The sequence below is a fragment of the Aythya fuligula genome, chromosome 3 (assembly GCF_009819795.1).
Source record: "Aythya fuligula isolate bAytFul2 chromosome 3, bAytFul2.pri, whole genome shotgun sequence".
Classification (NCBI taxonomy): domain Eukaryota; kingdom Metazoa; phylum Chordata; class Aves; order Anseriformes; family Anatidae; genus Aythya; species Aythya fuligula.
The window spans coordinates 17,895,198-17,912,764 of record NC_045561.1 but is presented as its reverse complement, the minus strand read 5'-3'; the positions used below and the strand labels follow the sequence as shown (position 1 = coordinate 17,912,764).

General features: G+C 42.9%; 1 protein-coding gene across 1 annotated transcript; it reads right to left on the bottom strand.

Moving 5' to 3' along the window:
- Positions 1 to 4,312: 4,312 nt before the first annotated feature.
- On the bottom strand, positions 4,313 to 17,092 carry FLVCR1 (FLVCR heme transporter 1). The gene is made up of 10 exons (XM_032184827.1): positions 16,335 to 17,092; positions 14,078 to 14,222; positions 13,373 to 13,513; positions 12,999 to 13,066; positions 12,650 to 12,753; positions 11,356 to 11,466; positions 10,752 to 10,857; positions 10,443 to 10,554; positions 9,716 to 9,783; positions 4,313 to 8,871 (listed from the first exon to the last, which is right to left on the bottom strand). The coding sequence occupies exons 1-10, from the start codon at positions 16,938 to 16,940 to the stop codon at positions 8,806 to 8,808; spliced, it is 1,527 nt and encodes a 508-aa protein (XP_032040718.1). The 5' UTR covers positions 16,941 to 17,092; the 3' UTR covers positions 4,313 to 8,805.
- Positions 17,093 to 17,567: the final 475 nt, after the last annotated feature.

Here is a 17,567-nt window from a genome sequence, read left to right as displayed (position 1 = left end):
TGATATTAGCACTGGCGCTGCTTCCAGGAAGCCTTCTCCTACACAAGCATCCCCTCAGCACCGTCGCAAGGAACCGCACCCGTGCACAGGAGCAAACCCAGCAAACCTGCCCATGCAGCGATGGCCTGAAAAGGGAAATAAAACTTGTTAGTTTGGGCTTTCTTTTCCTAAACTGGAAGTAAGGCCAGCATTGGATTTGGTTAGTAATGAAATGCGAGGTTAAATGGTGATAAGGCTGTAACCATGGCAATATGATAATGGCTGTCGAAGCAAGTTTGCACAAGTGGTTTGCGTAACCGCTAAGAACGATAACTTTATGTATAAATCAATGTGACTATAAAAGCTGGGAAAATAAACATGTAAAGTGGACTTTTAAAAGACTTTAAAAAGAAAATAGAAAGCTATGAAAGGAAGGCTTGAGGGTGTGCTGCTTTGGAGCTTTCCCCAAGGTAACCCTTTCTGAAAACTTTACATGCTGTTCTTCAAACACTGGTTTTAGCAAGGAAGAACATCAGAGGTGCCTTTTGATTTCCTGGGCAAATCCAGGACCTCCTGTGCTAATTCTACCATGACAAAACATTACAGTGTTTATTTTAGGTGGGTTTGTTTGAGCTCCGCTTGATCTCAGTCTAATCCAACAGGCAAGATTTCCAGCATAAGAAGCCAAAAGTGGCAGAAAAAGCCTATAAATCAGACCTAGCATGCTGTCCACCCCAAATTTCTCCTTCTATCCCCTGCAGGTCTCCTTCTATCCCCTGCTGCGTGTGCTGCTTGGCTTGAGCCCCGGCCAGCAGCGAAGCAGGGGCCTGTCCCTTCCCGGCCTGTCCCTGTCACAGGCACCTCGCTCTGATTTACAGCTGGTAGCACCTGATACAGCTGAGATCCCTGATCCTGAGTGGTACAACACCAGCATCCCTGCTGGCCTTGGTCCTTCAGTCTTGTTCCAAGGCTTAAGCCCCAAATACTGCTGTAGGGTGGGGAAATGTTTGCATTAGCACAGCTTGCTGTGAAGGTCTTACTTGCCAGCACATTGCATATCTCCACAGCAAGATCTGCTTGTAAAAAACAAGGAAATGTTAATGTAACCTTCCATCAATCTACGCAAGCCAACTTTTTTGGACTGCTTACTTCCTCCATAACCTTCAGCCAGAGGGTGAACCACCCAGCACCATCACTCTGCTCGGGGGAACTGCGTAATAGAAGTACAGCTAGCAACTGCTAAAAAATAAAAAATAAAAAATAAAAAGGATCTGCTACTCCGAAACAAGATCTCTCTTCAGTTACTGGCAGCACCCCAGCCCTTGTCACAAGGGAGCTGTGGGTGGGTGAACAGAGGTGAGTCAGGACTGACCTCTACTGCCAGGTGAGCTGCCTGCACACAGAGAGGAGCAGGCTGCCCTGCAAACATCATTTGCTTGAGATCAGAAGCACAAAACCGAATTGTTGTTGCTGCTTAAAAATCAATTAAACAATGTAGCTCTGTTACAGGGCACCCTTTGCCCTCTAGGAACTGCATGATGCTGCTTAGGAAACACTCTGAGCAAATGTTGTCCTTACAGATTGTCCTCCAATGCGCTGTCTTTTGAGGCAGTATTTGAAAGTGGGCTGGAAAAGCGATCAGGTTTGGCAATAAAATGTACCAAGCACAATTTTATTTGGCAATAAAATGTACCTTGGATTTAAGTGCCTTGTGAAACCTGCAAAGAGAGAAATGTGTGACTCATCATTCCCATTCCAAGGTACAAAAAAGTAACACTTCAATACTGATGTATTTTTTCAAACAGCTTTTGACCTGGAGTGTTACTTCAAGCATCACTGGAAGCCAGTGCTCCACAGATTAAAATTCTTCCTTTCTAGAAATCAATGACTGAACAGTAGCCAAAATACTGCAGAAACACCTGCAGATTAGAGAAAAGTTCAAATACTGCGGTCCATTAGAAAACTTAAAGCTGTCTGATGAAACATAATCATCTGGAGCAATATGATTTATTTATTTTTTTCTGTGATCCACATTATTTGCCATCATGTGAATCACATTCATTTTCAGAAGTAACTAGGAAACTCAAGAAGCCTGCAGAGCCATTTCTGCCTTTGGGATCATAAATAGGAGCGTCACGAGTGTGATCACGCAAGCTGTGGACATCAAGGAGGTTTCATAACGCTCTATGTTCTCTTCATGCACACAGACATCGCAGGCCTAGCGAGCTGCCCACAGCTTGTGGCTGAGCAGATGAAGCGGGTCAGAGGAAAATCACCCCCAGCACAGCTCTTTGTTCCCCAAAAGCTGAAGGACTTCCTTGTCTCCCCTGATGGCTGCCTGGTTTGGGAGGCTTTGTCAAGCTCCGAGCCTCTGAGAGCTCCTCCACCCTTTTGAAGCTTGTGACGAGATGAGAAATTACAGGGTTTGGGGGCTTTAAGCATTGACCTCCAAGGGAATGTCAGGCTTTTAGCAATAGGCCACTGAGTGAATTTCAGATACGCAAATTCAAGTCCCACAGAGCTGGTCATTCTCCCCCCAGTAGGATGAAGTTTGTTCCTTCAGGACAGGATGCAGCTTTCCTCCAGTGCCTGGAGGGTTTGTTCAGAATTAGCTGATGAATTATTCTGAGGAAATGAAGTTACATTCCAAGGAATTAATGGAGAACACCAGCATGTACAGGCACAGAAAGGGCACTTATATATGTATATATATATATATTATTTTTTTTCCCTTGGCACCCGCTAGACAATTTAGTTTGTAAAAGAGTAAGGAGCTTCGCACTCATCCTCAATCCCCTTGCTACCTTATCCAAACTAATGATCAGCACATCAGCAACTTCAGGATTTCCCTCTTCCAATAAAATAAAATAAAATAAAATAAAATAAAATAAGACTGGAAAGTTTCTGGTTCAGCCTAGTGCAGAACTTCTGAAGCCTTGAATCTGTGGGATTTTTCCCAGCAACTTCCACAGGGCTCTGAGAACCAGGGTTAGCTCCTGATGTCCCTAAGACACGCTGCTCTCCAAGAATCAGGGTTTAGTAGCTCCCTGCATAACCTTTGAAAGCAGAGTAGATGCAAGAAATCAGCATCATAGAATATTGACAATACCTGATACTCCACAGGCAGCCTCACAAATCAGTAGCTATGTCTGAACGTTGCCAGTGTTTTACCTTTTTTTTTTTTTTTTTAGTGAGATATAACCGCTGAAGGACTTTATACAAAGGCCGGGATGTTATTGTTTTGACTTCTGAAAGATGTTGTTTAAGCAAAGATGTGAATATTGATTCAGAAGAAGGTCAGATGAGGTTAGCTCATTGTCAAAGGCAGCAGGGAGGAAATCCAACAAGCTTCTAAGAAACCTTTTCAGCATAGGAAATGGAGCATTCGGCACCTGCGCATTTTTGTCTGTGCACAAATTGCATCACTTTCTGGAAGGGATAACACTTCTTAGTTTGGGATACATATGGCCTCCCCCCAACTATAGAAATAATTAAAAAAAAAAAAAAAAAAAAAAAAAGATTTTCCCTCAAGAATGGGTTTGTTTCATTGTCAGGATGACTTCACATCTCCCTGTTACCTGATGACCTTCCTGGTGGTTTATCCCAAGACTGTCTGCCCAACAACAACCTTTCAGGCAATGATAATTTGCTCTGATTGTTCCTCTCCAGCTGGGGAAATGTTTAAAATGCAGCGCTAAATGGGGATATAGCCTACAGCTTTCACAGAGATACTGCAAGAGCAGCGTGACCTTATAGTCCTAACCAAATGTGACTGGATGCTAGCATTGCTTTGCCACAAAAGGCTGGTGCATCCCGTGCTCTGCACCACCCGCAGCCTCCTCTAGGAAGAGGCTCTTATATAACAACCACTCAGAGCTTTGCCGAGAAGAGAGGTAAAAGAATATAAAAGAAAACATAATTATTGTCTTACAGTGACTCTACTTTCTTTGAAGCTGGTTCCTCAAACTTGCTTGGCTCACAGATCATGTCCTGGGAATTGATACTAAACACCTGAGGATAAAATATACTGACAAATGTTCTCTGTAAGCCAGAAGCCATGTTTAGGATATTTATATACCCTAAATGCATGCAGTCTGCATAAGTATGCATGCATGTTTATTAATGGCACGCAATATAATTCACATGTAAAGTTTCCTAAATTAAATGACAGCTTTTGCAAGGAAAACGATCAGTTTTAGACCATCAGGTGCGTCAGTAGCTGTCAAAAATGGTAATTCTGGCTCCAACAGAGTTGCATGCTACACACTTCATTAGTAACATATAATGGTTATATGCTGAATGATTCCACCCATGTAAACACATATGTACAATATTGCATTCAGAGAATATTCATAGGTATTATTTATTATCTTTTGAAACACAGAATGGGACAGTAACAACAACAGAAAAAAAAATACAGCAAAAATCTTTGCTATCTTCATGAGGAGAACAAAGACACGAGCAGTGAATAACATGGGTCTTACAAAGAAATGCATCTCTCTTAGGCATATTTTTGCTTACTTCATTCCATTTCACGCATTAACTTCATCTCCCTCCCTTCACAGACTTCAGGCTGCATGCTGGTGGGGGAAATCACTTGGGACACAACAGCTTAGCTTGTGGTCTATGAATCATTGGCAGTCTTTCACAATTCAGAAGGTGGCACATAAACGTACAGCAAGACAGCAACCAAAAAGGTCACACGTTCCCATTCACACAGCAAAAGTCATGAGTTCAGGGAATAGAAAATGAGAGCAGTAAATACTCACAGCTTAACCCAATTCCACTTGGTCATAGATGCACAAGATAGCCCAAAGATCTTTCAAGAAGCATTTTTCATTGGGGAACATAGGCTGGTAGCTGTAACTACGCTCTTCAGTGATGCTAACCCGAAATGATTTGTATGTATTCTTCCCACCTCCCTCATTCTTCCTTCTTAAACACGGGCATTTAGCAACAGGAAGAGATGTCATTAAGGACCAGCATTCACAAAATAAAATACTCGTGCACCTGTAACCCAGCTCAGACGATAACCATCAGTGGTGACCGTGATGAACTGTGATGGTGACAAACCAGGCCCAAGGTGGATTCAGAGGAGACAGACCCAAGGACTAACAGGCATGCACCAACCGAACCTGGCTGGCATGCAAATAGGACTAGTAGTCATCACCTCACCCCAATAACACGGGGACAGCCCAGAGCCCACGGAGCCCTCCTGTGCGCCAGGAGCTTCCCTTGGAGCAGGGATACCCCTCCAGGTCACTGTTCCAGGTCAAGAGACTCCTTGCCTGTGAGCGATACTCAGAAAGTGACTAATAGCTAGCTTGGTGAAACTTTGCAAGTAACTTGCTAAGCAGGCTGAAACTTCGTAATCTTAGCTAGGTGACAAAGAACTGATTGTGCACATCATCCTTTAGGCATAAACTCTTGAATCTAGAATCAGGACAGGAGCCAGACGCATGTAGACTCCTTGGAGTTCGGATGGCAGCAGAGACTCCGCTCTGACCCTCACCGTGAGGCTCTCCCTGATGCTTTTAGTCTGACCTTGTCCTTGGTGCAGTAAAAATCATCACGACCTTGCCACCGCAAATCCTGTTAACGTCATGTTTCACCATGTGAGCTTTGTCAAATCCTTGTCTCATTCACAGCTCAGCCCTGCCAAAGCGCTGCTTTCATCAGTAAATGCATTGCCGCTTGTCTCTTACGAGCGAAGTGCAGAATTCCTCCTGCAGCGATTCCGACGGCTGATCTCTGCATCTTGTAGCTGGAGGTACGCACACTGGTGGGCCTCTGGTGATTCAGGAGCGGAGCTCTTGTTTCTGCTCAAAATTACATGGAGTCTCTTACATCCTCCGGAGTTCCCCTGAAGCACCCACAAGACAAGAATACTTAAAAGCAAAAGTTAATGCGTGGGAATGGGAGGTCTCTCCTCGCTTGGTTTCCAGTTCCATCCTCTTGACACACAGAACTCCATTCATTAACTGATTACTTCTTTAATCTTTCACTTCGGCTAGGGCAGGGTTGAGCCAGAATCCCAAGGCTCATAGAGTCAGAAACCCTATTTACTGTCCGACATCAGATTTAATGGATACTATTTAAAAACAAAAATTAAAAGCACAGAAAATAAAGCCCTGACAACCACAAACCTGCTTCTGCCATGAGGTAGAGCCTCAGTTTCTTGATAAACAGATGACAAGATTATTGCATAAAATATTGGTTTATTTGTTCTTCACTTTACTACTGAGCCTTTTATTTACATACTTAATTCTTGCCCAGAAATAACTTTCAGATAAATACACGCTCACAAGTTTCCAACTTTCAAGTTCCTTTTGAGGAGTATTAAATCCAGGATGTAATTAAGCCTTCATTATTAGAAATATTTTATTTTCAGGGACCCAGCAGGCTTTCCAGCATGCCATAAAGCTTGTTTGGACATTTTCAGGGGGTAGCCAAGTAATTTGGCAGAAGATAAAAAACACAAGGAGGCAGCGGGGCTGGAATATTTTTCAATAATCAACTAAACAGAACCAAAGAAACTGGAAGCTCCTGGAAACTAGTGAGGAAAGGAATTTTAAAAATAAATTAAAAAAAAATAAGAGCTCAATCCTGGAATTTGAACAGTGTGTACCAGACACAGAAAGCATTCTGCAGACTGCTAAAGACTTTCTGCTGGGCAGTTGAAAGCACTTCCCCAAACCTGCAGAGAGAAGTTCTTGCTAAAGTTTTGCAACAGCAGAAGTACATAGAAACCACAGGCGACAAACACAGGCCATAGTTACTGAGTCTGTATCTTGTGGAATAGTTTTATATATATCATAGTATAATCACTTCTCCAAAGGCAAAAGCCATCCCCGGATATCAAAAGGCAGAAACTTTCTCTTTGCTCTCTCAGAGTGAAAGTGCATATTGCCCTGTCTGGGCCAGCTTGTATCAGAGCAAGTCATTTAACGTAAAGAACTAACATAAAGAAAATATCTCTGCCTCCCCTCCTGTGATTTCGCCTGCCATTTGAATATCTACTTTTCCTCTATTCAGCTCCCTCACCAGAGGACTCTTCTCGCCTGCCCAGAAGCAGCAAGGCGTGCCAATTTTCTCTCTAGCACTGGACCCCACGAAGAGGCACAGACCCTTTTTCGAAAGACAGGTGTTCCAAACATACCTGTCTTTTTCTGGTGCATACACTGCCATTCAGTCTTCTCCTGTCTGAAGCGTTTATCATACAAAATGCCAAATTAAGCACAAAGTTTAGAGGCCAAGCTTAGAAAGATGCATTTAGAGGTTCCTTTTAATATAAAGATTCTCTACATCTATAATGGGGGGGAAAAAAAGCATTTAATTATACTCATCTCATTGAAAGTCTGTCTTGGGAGTTAAACAGTTCCCCATACCTCACTGTATTAATCCATGGGAAACTTCAAGCAGGATTCCACCTTCTGGATCACACTACATCTGTGGGAACTCAGCGGCTGCATCACTGGTGGTGCCGAAACTGCAGCCTCAACTTAAAGGCTGCCAAAGCCTAAATGCTGCTAGCTCTGGTTTGACTTTTCAGTAACAGCAGAGCCTTGGCATTACAGTACTGCCAGCAATTCCGTAGTTGGGTTTACAGAGCACAGGGGAAAGGGCAATATTTTCAGAAGCAGTGCAGTGAAATCCACTTCCCAAATTCAGGTAAGTGTAATAACACAAAGTGAACGGCAAAGAAGTGTGTTCCATCTAAGATGCATGACTTAAACAGCAAATTTCTCAGACAGAGAAAAACATTATTTTCCTTTCAGTCATCCTTACAGCTTTTAACCGTAAGTCATGTCTCATTTCATATGAGCACAAAGTTATACAATAAGCATAAAAAATTCACATGAGATAAATGATACGATTCATAACACAGAGAAATAAATGGGAAAAAAAGACAGAACACATTTTCTGATACTCCACACATATTCCGGAAGTTTAACATGCAAAACGGAATTTCTTTAGCAGCACTAGTTCAACTCAAAAGGAGGCAGGTATCTTCTTTACAAAGTAAAGGCACCATCACTTTGTAAACACATGTTCCTCTCACTTTAACTGAGAAAGCACTCAAAATATTCAGGAAGAAACCTGTGCAGTAGCATTCCGTTGCCTATAAATACTTCACAGTAGAGATATCCATGGTCTTTCTCCTTTTTACTGTATTAAGTAAGAAACATGTTGTGGGTTTGTTTGTTTTTCCCTCACCTGCCTTCTGGTATCCATCAAGAACTTTCCAGGCAAAAGAAACTCAAAACTCACATTTGCAGTCATCTCCTGTTTTCAGTCTTGTGCTATAGACAGTTTCCCAGAAGGGACTATTGGCTTACTTCCGAGACATTTAAAAAACATAAAAATTAAAAAAATAAAAAAGAATATGAGTACACTCAGTCATGCAGCTATACGTACTCTGACTTTCCAAATGCACTAGAAAGGACTGAAGAAGAAATCATCTTTTCTCCCTCTCCCCCTTGAAATCAAAAATACTTCTGATCATGAGCATACTTTAGGATTCCAGATCTTTTCAGTGTGCATCATGGATGTACGTTTCTTCCTAGAGTGGAGAGCATTCAGACAGTTCTTCACCGGTGAAACTGCGTAACTTGAAAGCCGTTAAAATAAATATTCCATACAAAGTTGGGTTGTTTGCATCTTGGTTGAAATGAACTGACCACTTTCAGTTTCCACTACACAATCATCAATGAATTCATCACCTAATACATTTTACTATTCATATAAGTTCATATATGTGATTACACGATTTAATATTGTTTGGTCTTCAACCAAACTTTTGTGTTTCTAAGTCATCTTTCAGATTTATAAATCTGATTGGATTTTTAAAGCAGTACAATTTTCATGTTCTACAGGACTGTCAACTGGTACCTGGGAGAAGAAAAAATAAAATCAGGAATTAAGCTGTCATCCAGCAGAAACTATTTTCAATCTCAGTACTCTTGGGTAATTATTAGGTTAACCAACAGTAGTGTATGTAGTTAATTAGCTGAATCACACATTTGTAGAAATCCATATTTTCCCTTCTCTTTACAATTTTTAAAAGAAGCAAACAAAAAAATAAAATTGAATTTTAAAATAACTAAAATATATGCTTATTGCCTATAGATATTTATCACATGGAGATTAACTTTCTTTGTTTTTTGTTTTTTTTTTTTTCCATTACACTTAAATACAAGAGAATCTTCATGACTACTGTTTGGAAGAAGTGTATTATTTTACCTTTATTTACACAGGCAGACATTGTACCTTTATTAACACAGGCAACTCTCAACTGTTTACGATAATACTGGGGTGAGGTCTCCATGCTTTTGTTTTATCGTGGGTAGTATTAATGAAGTTGTGTGACGCTCTAGTTGATTAACAAGGTAATAAGGGAAAACAGAACAGCCACGGACCACTGCCTACAGTAAACATGAACTGACCCAAGCCTGCTGCAAAACTAGACTCAAGAAATAAAATCAAAGGATGAATACTAGCTACTCAAAATTCAGGGAAGTCTGAGAGCAGAAAGTTTCTTAGATTGTTCACGCAAGCTATGAGAGGAACATGTCTGAGAGCAGGATCCCACGTGGCTCTGTCACTGCAGAATAGCATGGGAACAGTCACACGGTAAGTTTTTGTCAATTACTCTTTTGATGTTAATATTATTATGCCAATAGAAGTCATCATGCAAATACAGTAATATAATCAAGGTAAAAGAGTCACCACTTACAGGTTTAGCGTCCATATTCATAATCCCTGAATTCACATTGTGTCTTCGCAAATCTGATTTTATTAAGGCTGGGGTCAGGGGGAAGCAAGAGAAGACAGAAAGTTAATTTCCAGCTTTGTAATGACAAGCACTTCAAGAGACGGGTTTGTACAGTGCACGCACACAGCAGCTGCTTTCAGCGCATACTCAAAGTATCTGAATTCACTCTTGCAGTTTGAACTCGGTGACAATCTGAACTTGCTCCTCACAAATCACATGCAGAAAATGACAATAAAAGCTTTTAAATCATGAGTACTTTTAAAACAAAGGCTGATGTTTTTTTGCTCTTCCAGCATACTTCTAGACACTGGCATGTATAAATCACTGCTACAATTTAGTAATAAATCAGCAATTTCTTATATTTGAAAAACGGCAAACTGTCTCCATTTCTGCGTTTATTTATGTTCGCTATCCTACTCAGAAGACAGACATCTGCCTCAAATTCAGGACATGACTCAAGAAATGGGTGGTGGATTGTTCTAGTTATTAGCAACATCATCCTTAAAAGGTGTGTACAGAGCAAGTATTTAAAAACAAAACAGAAAACCTTGTGCTTATTAGTAACATTTGTCCTCCATCCAGACACGAAGTCAAATATTTAAATCCTAGGTGTCTGAGATCTCAAAAAAAAAAAACCACACATTTTTCCATTAAAGAAAAATCATCACTTATGTTTCTGATTAATTACCTGTTAAGATAATGCCCACGAACAGCCAAGCACAAAGAAAGAGGTTTCCCGCACGAGGACTGTAGTCTGTTGTAAGCTTCCCTTGAACAAGTGTAAAGACAATTCCAAATATCTACAAAGAAAAAGTCTCTTCATCAGCACCATGTAGAAAAGAGCCATCAGTTTACCTTGCAAAGCTTCAGACACCTTACAAAAACAAGTGAGACAACTACAGCAACATAATTGCTGCCAAATTTAAGAAAGACTTATTAGATTATAGCAGAGCAGCTTTCCTGAACATTACTTCACTTGAAGAAATAGTGATATAACCTGTGCTGAAGCATTAAGTAGACCTGACGAAGTGCCTTCAGACTCTGGGTACGTAATTTCCACCGCAAATTCAAAGCCAAGTGGGAGATAGCCAGTCATGAAGAACCTGTTGAAGAAAACAAGAGGGTGATGGGTTTGGCTTTCATCTATGACTATGGCTATGAAAATTAGACAAACCACTGGTACTCTGAATTAGTTGGTACTCTGAACTGTCTGCTTTCAAGGCCTAATATGACCTTGCTTTGCCTGCCTCATCCAACAATTTTAACCATATACCCCTCTTTCCAGGACAAAAAAATGTTTATAAATGTTTAAAAAGATGTTTATATTTGTGCCGTTCCCCATAACAACCGTTATTCCGCTCCATATACACAAAACAACCTTCTCTGACCAGTTCACAAACAACTCCATAACTGAAATCAATTTCACATGAAAGGCATACATGAATATCAGAGCTTGATTAGCCTTAATATCCATGCTAGATGATAAAAAAGACCATCAACAGAGTATGGCCAGACACTGGAACGGATGTTAGAAGCTGCTGTGGAAATACTGGTTCTGAACAGAACTGCAGTAAGTCTTCTAGACCCCTTTAATTACTCACCCAAGTACTCCTCCAGTCACAAACACTACTATGAGATGTCCAAGGTCCAGGGTGAACGTGAATACCACCAACCCAATGAAAGAGAGAATGTAAACGATCAGAGTGGTTTGCCTGCAACCCAACAACAACAATGAAATTACACTGTTAACATAAGGTCATTTGGCACACTGCCGAAGTACAGAAAAGTAATATAACAATTTCTTACTCTTGCTAACAACTGACATTCTACAGTAATTAAATTTGCTTCATGTGATTCTGCCTCAAACACATCATGCATTTCAGTGAGAATATAACCCTTCCCCAACTGCTTATTGCCTTAGTTATATGGCTGCTTCGCCCAAGGCTTAGAGAATTACTCACTCTTAAAGAATGAACAATCACACCAGAAACCATTACCTCAAGACCATTTTAGTTCTCCACTATGCTGTACCTCTTGGCCATTCTGCAGCACGGTCCATTATAAAAAGATCAAAACAGCAGCAGCCAAATCGAACACTATTAGTGATAAAAATCAGTCTAAGAGGCAAGCCAAACAAATCTCATTAAAATGTTTTATTTAGTTTAAATCTGGTATAAGGGACGTCATCCAAAATATTAAAGCACCTATTTCTTATTTATAAGCCAGAAGACATGCAGAAACAAAGCCAACCTACAGCAATAACATCCATTAGGTTTCTAGAGCTCTTGCACGTAATGTACTGAGTCACCAAGGGACAACTTCTTCATTGCAAGCAGTGCTCCAGGGCCCTGCCCACTCCTGGGGGGCATGTCACACCGTGGGTGATGGACCCTGGAGCTCTTACCCCAGAACAGAGTTCTGCTGCATCGTCACCCCCTGAATTAAAGCAAATGTTGTGCTTCTTAACAGGCCCAGGAGTAGTACAAGAACTGAGAATCCATCAACTATCAATTTTATAAAATAAGGCAGGGTAAGCCTTTGTGCTTTTCCTGGAGAAGGAGCCTCCTGGGCCACCTGACCACTGTATATACCTGTAGGACATACAACGATTTCCTTGCCAGCATTACAGTCCTTGCAGAGACAGGAGTAGATTGGAACCCCTTTCATGTCTTTGCATTATCCAGAGCACACCCTATCTCGTTTCTTTTGGCCAAGAACCAGCAGGAGAGTCTCAAGCTTTTGCTGTAGCCTTAGAAACTTGTCGCTATCAAGGCTGCTGTAAGATCAGGGATGTGCTGCATTTTGTCATCAGTTTACCTCCACCCTTGCAGTATTTTTCTAATGCCATTGCACCGTCTCCTACCCCTAGCCCCATAGATGCCTACCCACACTTACTTGTATGTTTTAGTGTAATCCAGCCACAAACCACAAATAATCGAACCCACCATTCCTGCCACCACCAGTGTCAAGCCAATTCTCCCAGCGTTCACTTCTTCTCCCTTTCAACAGATATTTATACGGTGCTCATTAATAACTTGCTTCCACTCAGAGTCAAGTTCAGACCTCTTGGCGGTCATAAGTGCAAACAAACATTCCTACGACTCCCATAGCTGTATGATGCAAGAAACCGTACGGGGGGGATAAAGGAAACCAAATGTCTGAGCGCACATAGCACCTAAATAATAAAAAACATCACCTCTGCAAATGTAAACTTTAAAAAACAAAACAAAACAAAAAAACTTACCTCATAATAAGTTACTATCATCTGGTTTAATAACGTGGAGACAGAGTAAAATGCTCCAGTCATAATGCCTGCAATAGCAAAAGAAGAGCGTCAGCCATTCCAGGTCTAGTCGTGCAGATCTGCTACCACCAAGAGTTAATCTTCTGATATTCAAGACTGAAGTGCGAGGAAAAAACACCATTTATCTACTAGGTGAGATCTCTCCTCCAGATCTATAACTGCTGTTTTAAATACTGCTGGCCTTTCCAGCGCAGGCTGCTGAATAGGTGAACATTTGACACGCACACACACGAAACAAGTCAATTAAAACTCAGTGTGCTTTCGGCACATATCAGAACTGCTCTGCCAGACAACAGCCAGACATCACCACTTACCGTAGCTGATCAGCAGGAGTACAAATGGAATATTTTTGACTAAGTTAATAATCGACTGCTTGTAGGAATAATCCTCAGGAGGCAGAGCTTGCAGAAGTGCTTGAGAGTGACTAGGAGGATATTTAGGCTTTTCTTCAAACACTGGGGAAAAATAAAAAGATTTTGATCTGTCCTTACCACAGTAATTCTTTTTTTTTTTTCTTTTTAAGTGTGAACTGTTCCTATATCAATGAATTTCACAAGATTGATTTGTTTTCTTTATCACTCCCATAAAACATTATGTGTATGTATTTTTTTTTAGATTTTTCTCATGCAAGAAACAAGTCACAGCCACAATAGATGCCCCAATTATTTGTTCACATGCAATTGCTACCAACGTGTGGTCAGAGATAGACTGCATCTGCAACGTGTCTAGACCTTTGTATCTGAATTGTCAGAATAACAAAAAGAATTTGCGCTATATCACAATGTCCTCGTGGCAGGTAGCTACAAAAAAACAACCTGCATATCCTTAGAGAGGTTGCTCCACGTGAAGTTATGACACAGCAAAAAATTCATCTGCTGTGACCAGGGTTAAGAGACAAGTGAGCACAAGTAAACCTGAGAAAACCTCAGCTACCCTGAGAGAAGTTAGATACTTGAAGTATGATGGTGTAAACACTCCCTACGGCCACAGCACTTAAACTGTAAGGAAAGAACACTCACCCACTCCTGTTAAGAAGAACAGAAGTGTGGATACTATTGCTGTTCCATAGAACATGATGCTTATATTATGTGCCATTAGATCAATATCATTCGGTGTGTTTGGAACCAAAACAGGTGGCACCAAAAAGCCAATCGCAGTGCCAAGCTGTAAAGCAAGAAAAGAAAGGCAACAATAAATTTCCTGCAAGCATAAAAATTAACAGAAGCAAAATCCTTACCAGGTAAAATTCAGAATTTGTATCATCATAAGCATTAATAAAATCTACAAAAGAAAAGCGCTCCTTTAGTATAATACTTCCATATTTACTATTAATGATATTTCACAGACAATTTTTCTGATAACTCAGGATTTTTTTTTTTTACCTTTTCATTTCTAAATTAAGATACAATGCTACACTTAGAATATAGCCCACTTAACAAATAAGCATTAGGAAAGGTTTTTCTGTTTGTTTGTTTGTTTTCCTTCCAGGAGAACATTTTACAAGGAAATGGCATGCATGCACATAAATTTGTGTCGGTCATCCTGTAACTGAAGGAGTAGGGATGAGATAGAAGATTCCAGCTGCTTCTTTGGAAATGCTTTTCTCTTTTTCTTGATCAATATTCTGCATTTGATGTCACAGTCCTGCCACTACAGAAATAAAGACCAACATGAAAGACTTACTGGAGAACTGATAGAGAAGAACAAGGGAAATGGTGTAACCTTATTAATAAATATAAAAAGAGATCTAAATCTGCAGTTATTGCTAGGGAAAGAAAGAAGAATTACAAAACAAAGTAGCACTGAGTTTGCATTTGGAGTCCATTGCAATGTAGCAACGATTTTATATTAAAGACACAAAACAAGGACTTACATTTTGGGCACATGTATAAAGCATTTGAAAACATCAAGAAACAACAGCCTGAAATCACTCTCCAATTTGTCTCTGCTACTCTTCCAAAACTAAGTTGCATTTTTAAGTGCTGGAACAATTTTTTTAGACTAAAAAACCTGCATCCATTTGTGTGCCAGTAAGCGCACAAAGCAGCCTTTGTGCATGCACCCTGCAAGACTTTTCTCGCTTTTTTTAACTGACCATCAGATTTAACCAGTATCCATCGCTCATCTGAAGAATTCGTTTCTTGTTATGATCATCACCCTTTAGTACACGAAACTAGCAAGTAGAAAGTGAGTAATCTATTACACTTTTTGCTAAGGTATATGGGTGCCCCCAGCCTCTGTGTCACCCAGTATAGCATCCACGATGTTCCAATAGTGACACCACTTTCCACCTTCCACTCTCTGTCCTTGCAGTACAGAGATTACAGCCAGAAGGATCAAGAATCATAGAGATCAAGAATCATTCAGGTTCAAAGAGAACTCTAAGATCATGTAGTCCAGCCTTTAGGGGCCCAGCCTTTTAAAGTGGCAACGAGTCTGGTGTGTACAAACTGAGAAGCTGAATACTTTTCGAAAACCTGATGCTGGTAACAACCCTTGACAAGTAAACAGCTGCATTCCCAGTGATTTGTTTTGGCTGCAAACAATCAGCACCTGAAGAGATAACGGGTGTGATTTGGGACAACCCCTGTGCTCCTTCCTGCTCCCTTCCTTTGCCACTTGAAGCCCCACATCTCAGCATCAGAGGAAAGCACCAGTTTCAGACCCCCAGTTTCACCATTACCTGGGGGAGCCTCTGCTAACTTGCAGCTGTTACGAAGAGTGGAGATGGAGCTGCCAACAAAACCTTTAACCTGATTCCAGTAAGGAAGATTTTACCTGGACTGCTAAAACAATTTTACAAGTCTTCAGTCCGAAATGGACAGTTGACCTGTCGACTGGAAGGCTTCGGCACAAAATTAATTGTTTTGGAAAAGCATTAGGAAAAAGTGTAAACAGGTACATGATAACAAGCAATCCTAACTGCAGGTATTACCACTAATATTACCACCATAATAATCCAAAGTGCACAAACATAAACCACTGGACTCAGGAGGCGGAAAACATGACCTCTGGTACCTGAACAAAACCTTCCCCGAGACCTCAGCCCGCACCGGTGACCTTGGTGGGGATTCCCCCATCCTGTGACCACAGGCCAGGATGGCCAGAGGACAAGGCTAGGGGAGGAGGACCCGCACCTCACCTCCACGTGTGCCTGGTCCAGGGCTGTCAAACCAGCAGGACCAGGGCATGCGAAGAAGACTGGCTTGGTTGTAACACCACAACCACAACCACCTTGATCCACCTGAGCATGGGCTGCAAGCCGTCGCCCCTCACCTGGTTGCCCAGCACGGCCACGGCGCATGCGGTGGAGACCTCAGAGGGACCGAACCAGACGGAGGCCACACGTGAGGGCAGCCCAAGGATGAAGACCTGGGCGACGGCACAGACGGCCTGGGCCGCCATGGTGACGGCGTAGCGGTCGGGCGCCAGGCTGGCACACTTGAGCCAGGCGCCCAGCCCGTTGAGCCCCGCGCCCAGCAGCGCCGTGAGGCGCAGCCCGCGGGCGTCCAGCAGCCACGTGGCGGGCAGGATGAGGGGCACGTAAGCCACCATGTAGACCATGGAGAGCCAGTCTATCTGCGTGAAGGACACGCCGTAGAAGTGGGCGAAGACGTTGCTGAGGATGCTGTACTGGATCCACTGGAAGGCGTTCACCAGCGAGTAGCAGCTGAAGACGCCCAGCACCGCCAGCCGCCGCCGCGACAGCCGCGTCTCCACCCGGCCGCCCGGCGCCGTGCATCCCCCGGGGCCGCCGTTCTCCCCCTCCTTGCCGGGGAGGAAGCCGTTGTGCTGCTGCGGGGCGCCCAGCATCTCCCCCTTCTCTCCCGCCGCTGCCTCCTCTTCCTCCTCTTCCTCCTCGTCCTCGCCGCCCTCCGCCATCTCCGCCCGCTCCCCGCTCAGCTTGACCGGCCCGGCCCGGCCCGCTCCGCTCCCGCAGCCCCGCAAGGTCACCGGGCTCAGCCGGCCGGGGAAGCCGCCCGGGAGACAGAGGAAGCGATGAGGAAGGGAAATAACGCCGTGTGAGGATCAGGAGGCGGTGCCATGCGAGCTGCCACCGGGCTGCACAGCCGCGGCCCCGCCTGGAATGGTCTTCCCCCGCCCCGCTGAGGGCCGCAGCGCCACCAGCCCCGGGAAGGTGCCTGAGGAGCACGGGGAGGCAGAAAGTGGTGTGAATAATCCCCGCTGAGCGAGCAGCCGCGTGAAATCATTCCTGTAAGCGCCTTGTGGGTTTGTGCATCCCACGCAGAGGTGTGTAAGCCCGCGCCTGGCAACCTCCGCTCTTGCTCTTGGGTACCCTCCGGCTCCAAATCCCACAGATTGCACAGAAATCGCACCCTGCCTGTGCCACAGGCACCCACGCCACACCACTGCCAGGAAAAATAGCTAGTGTGCCCCTCAGGTAGCACATTTATCTCCTTGCAGTTGCAGCGCAAAAGAACATGCCGATGGGTCAAGGTGCAGATGGTGAAGGTGGAGGCCCAGCATGGAGTGCCCAGGACTGGTGCA

Bases quoted from the DNA above. Each gene is read 5' to 3' on its own strand.
- FLVCR1 (XM_032184827.1), bottom strand. From the start codon at position 16,940: ATGGCGGAGGGCGGCGAGGACGAGGAGGAAGAGGAGGAAGAGGAGGCA. The intron at 10,858-11,355 runs GTGAGTAATTAA...TTTCTTCAACAG, and splicing joins GTGACTGGAGGAGTACTTGG to GTTCTTCATGACTGGCTATC. The intron at 10,555-10,751 runs GTTATATCACTA...TTTTCTTTGTAG, and splicing joins TACTTAATGCTTCAGCACAG to ATATTTGGAATTGTCTTTAC.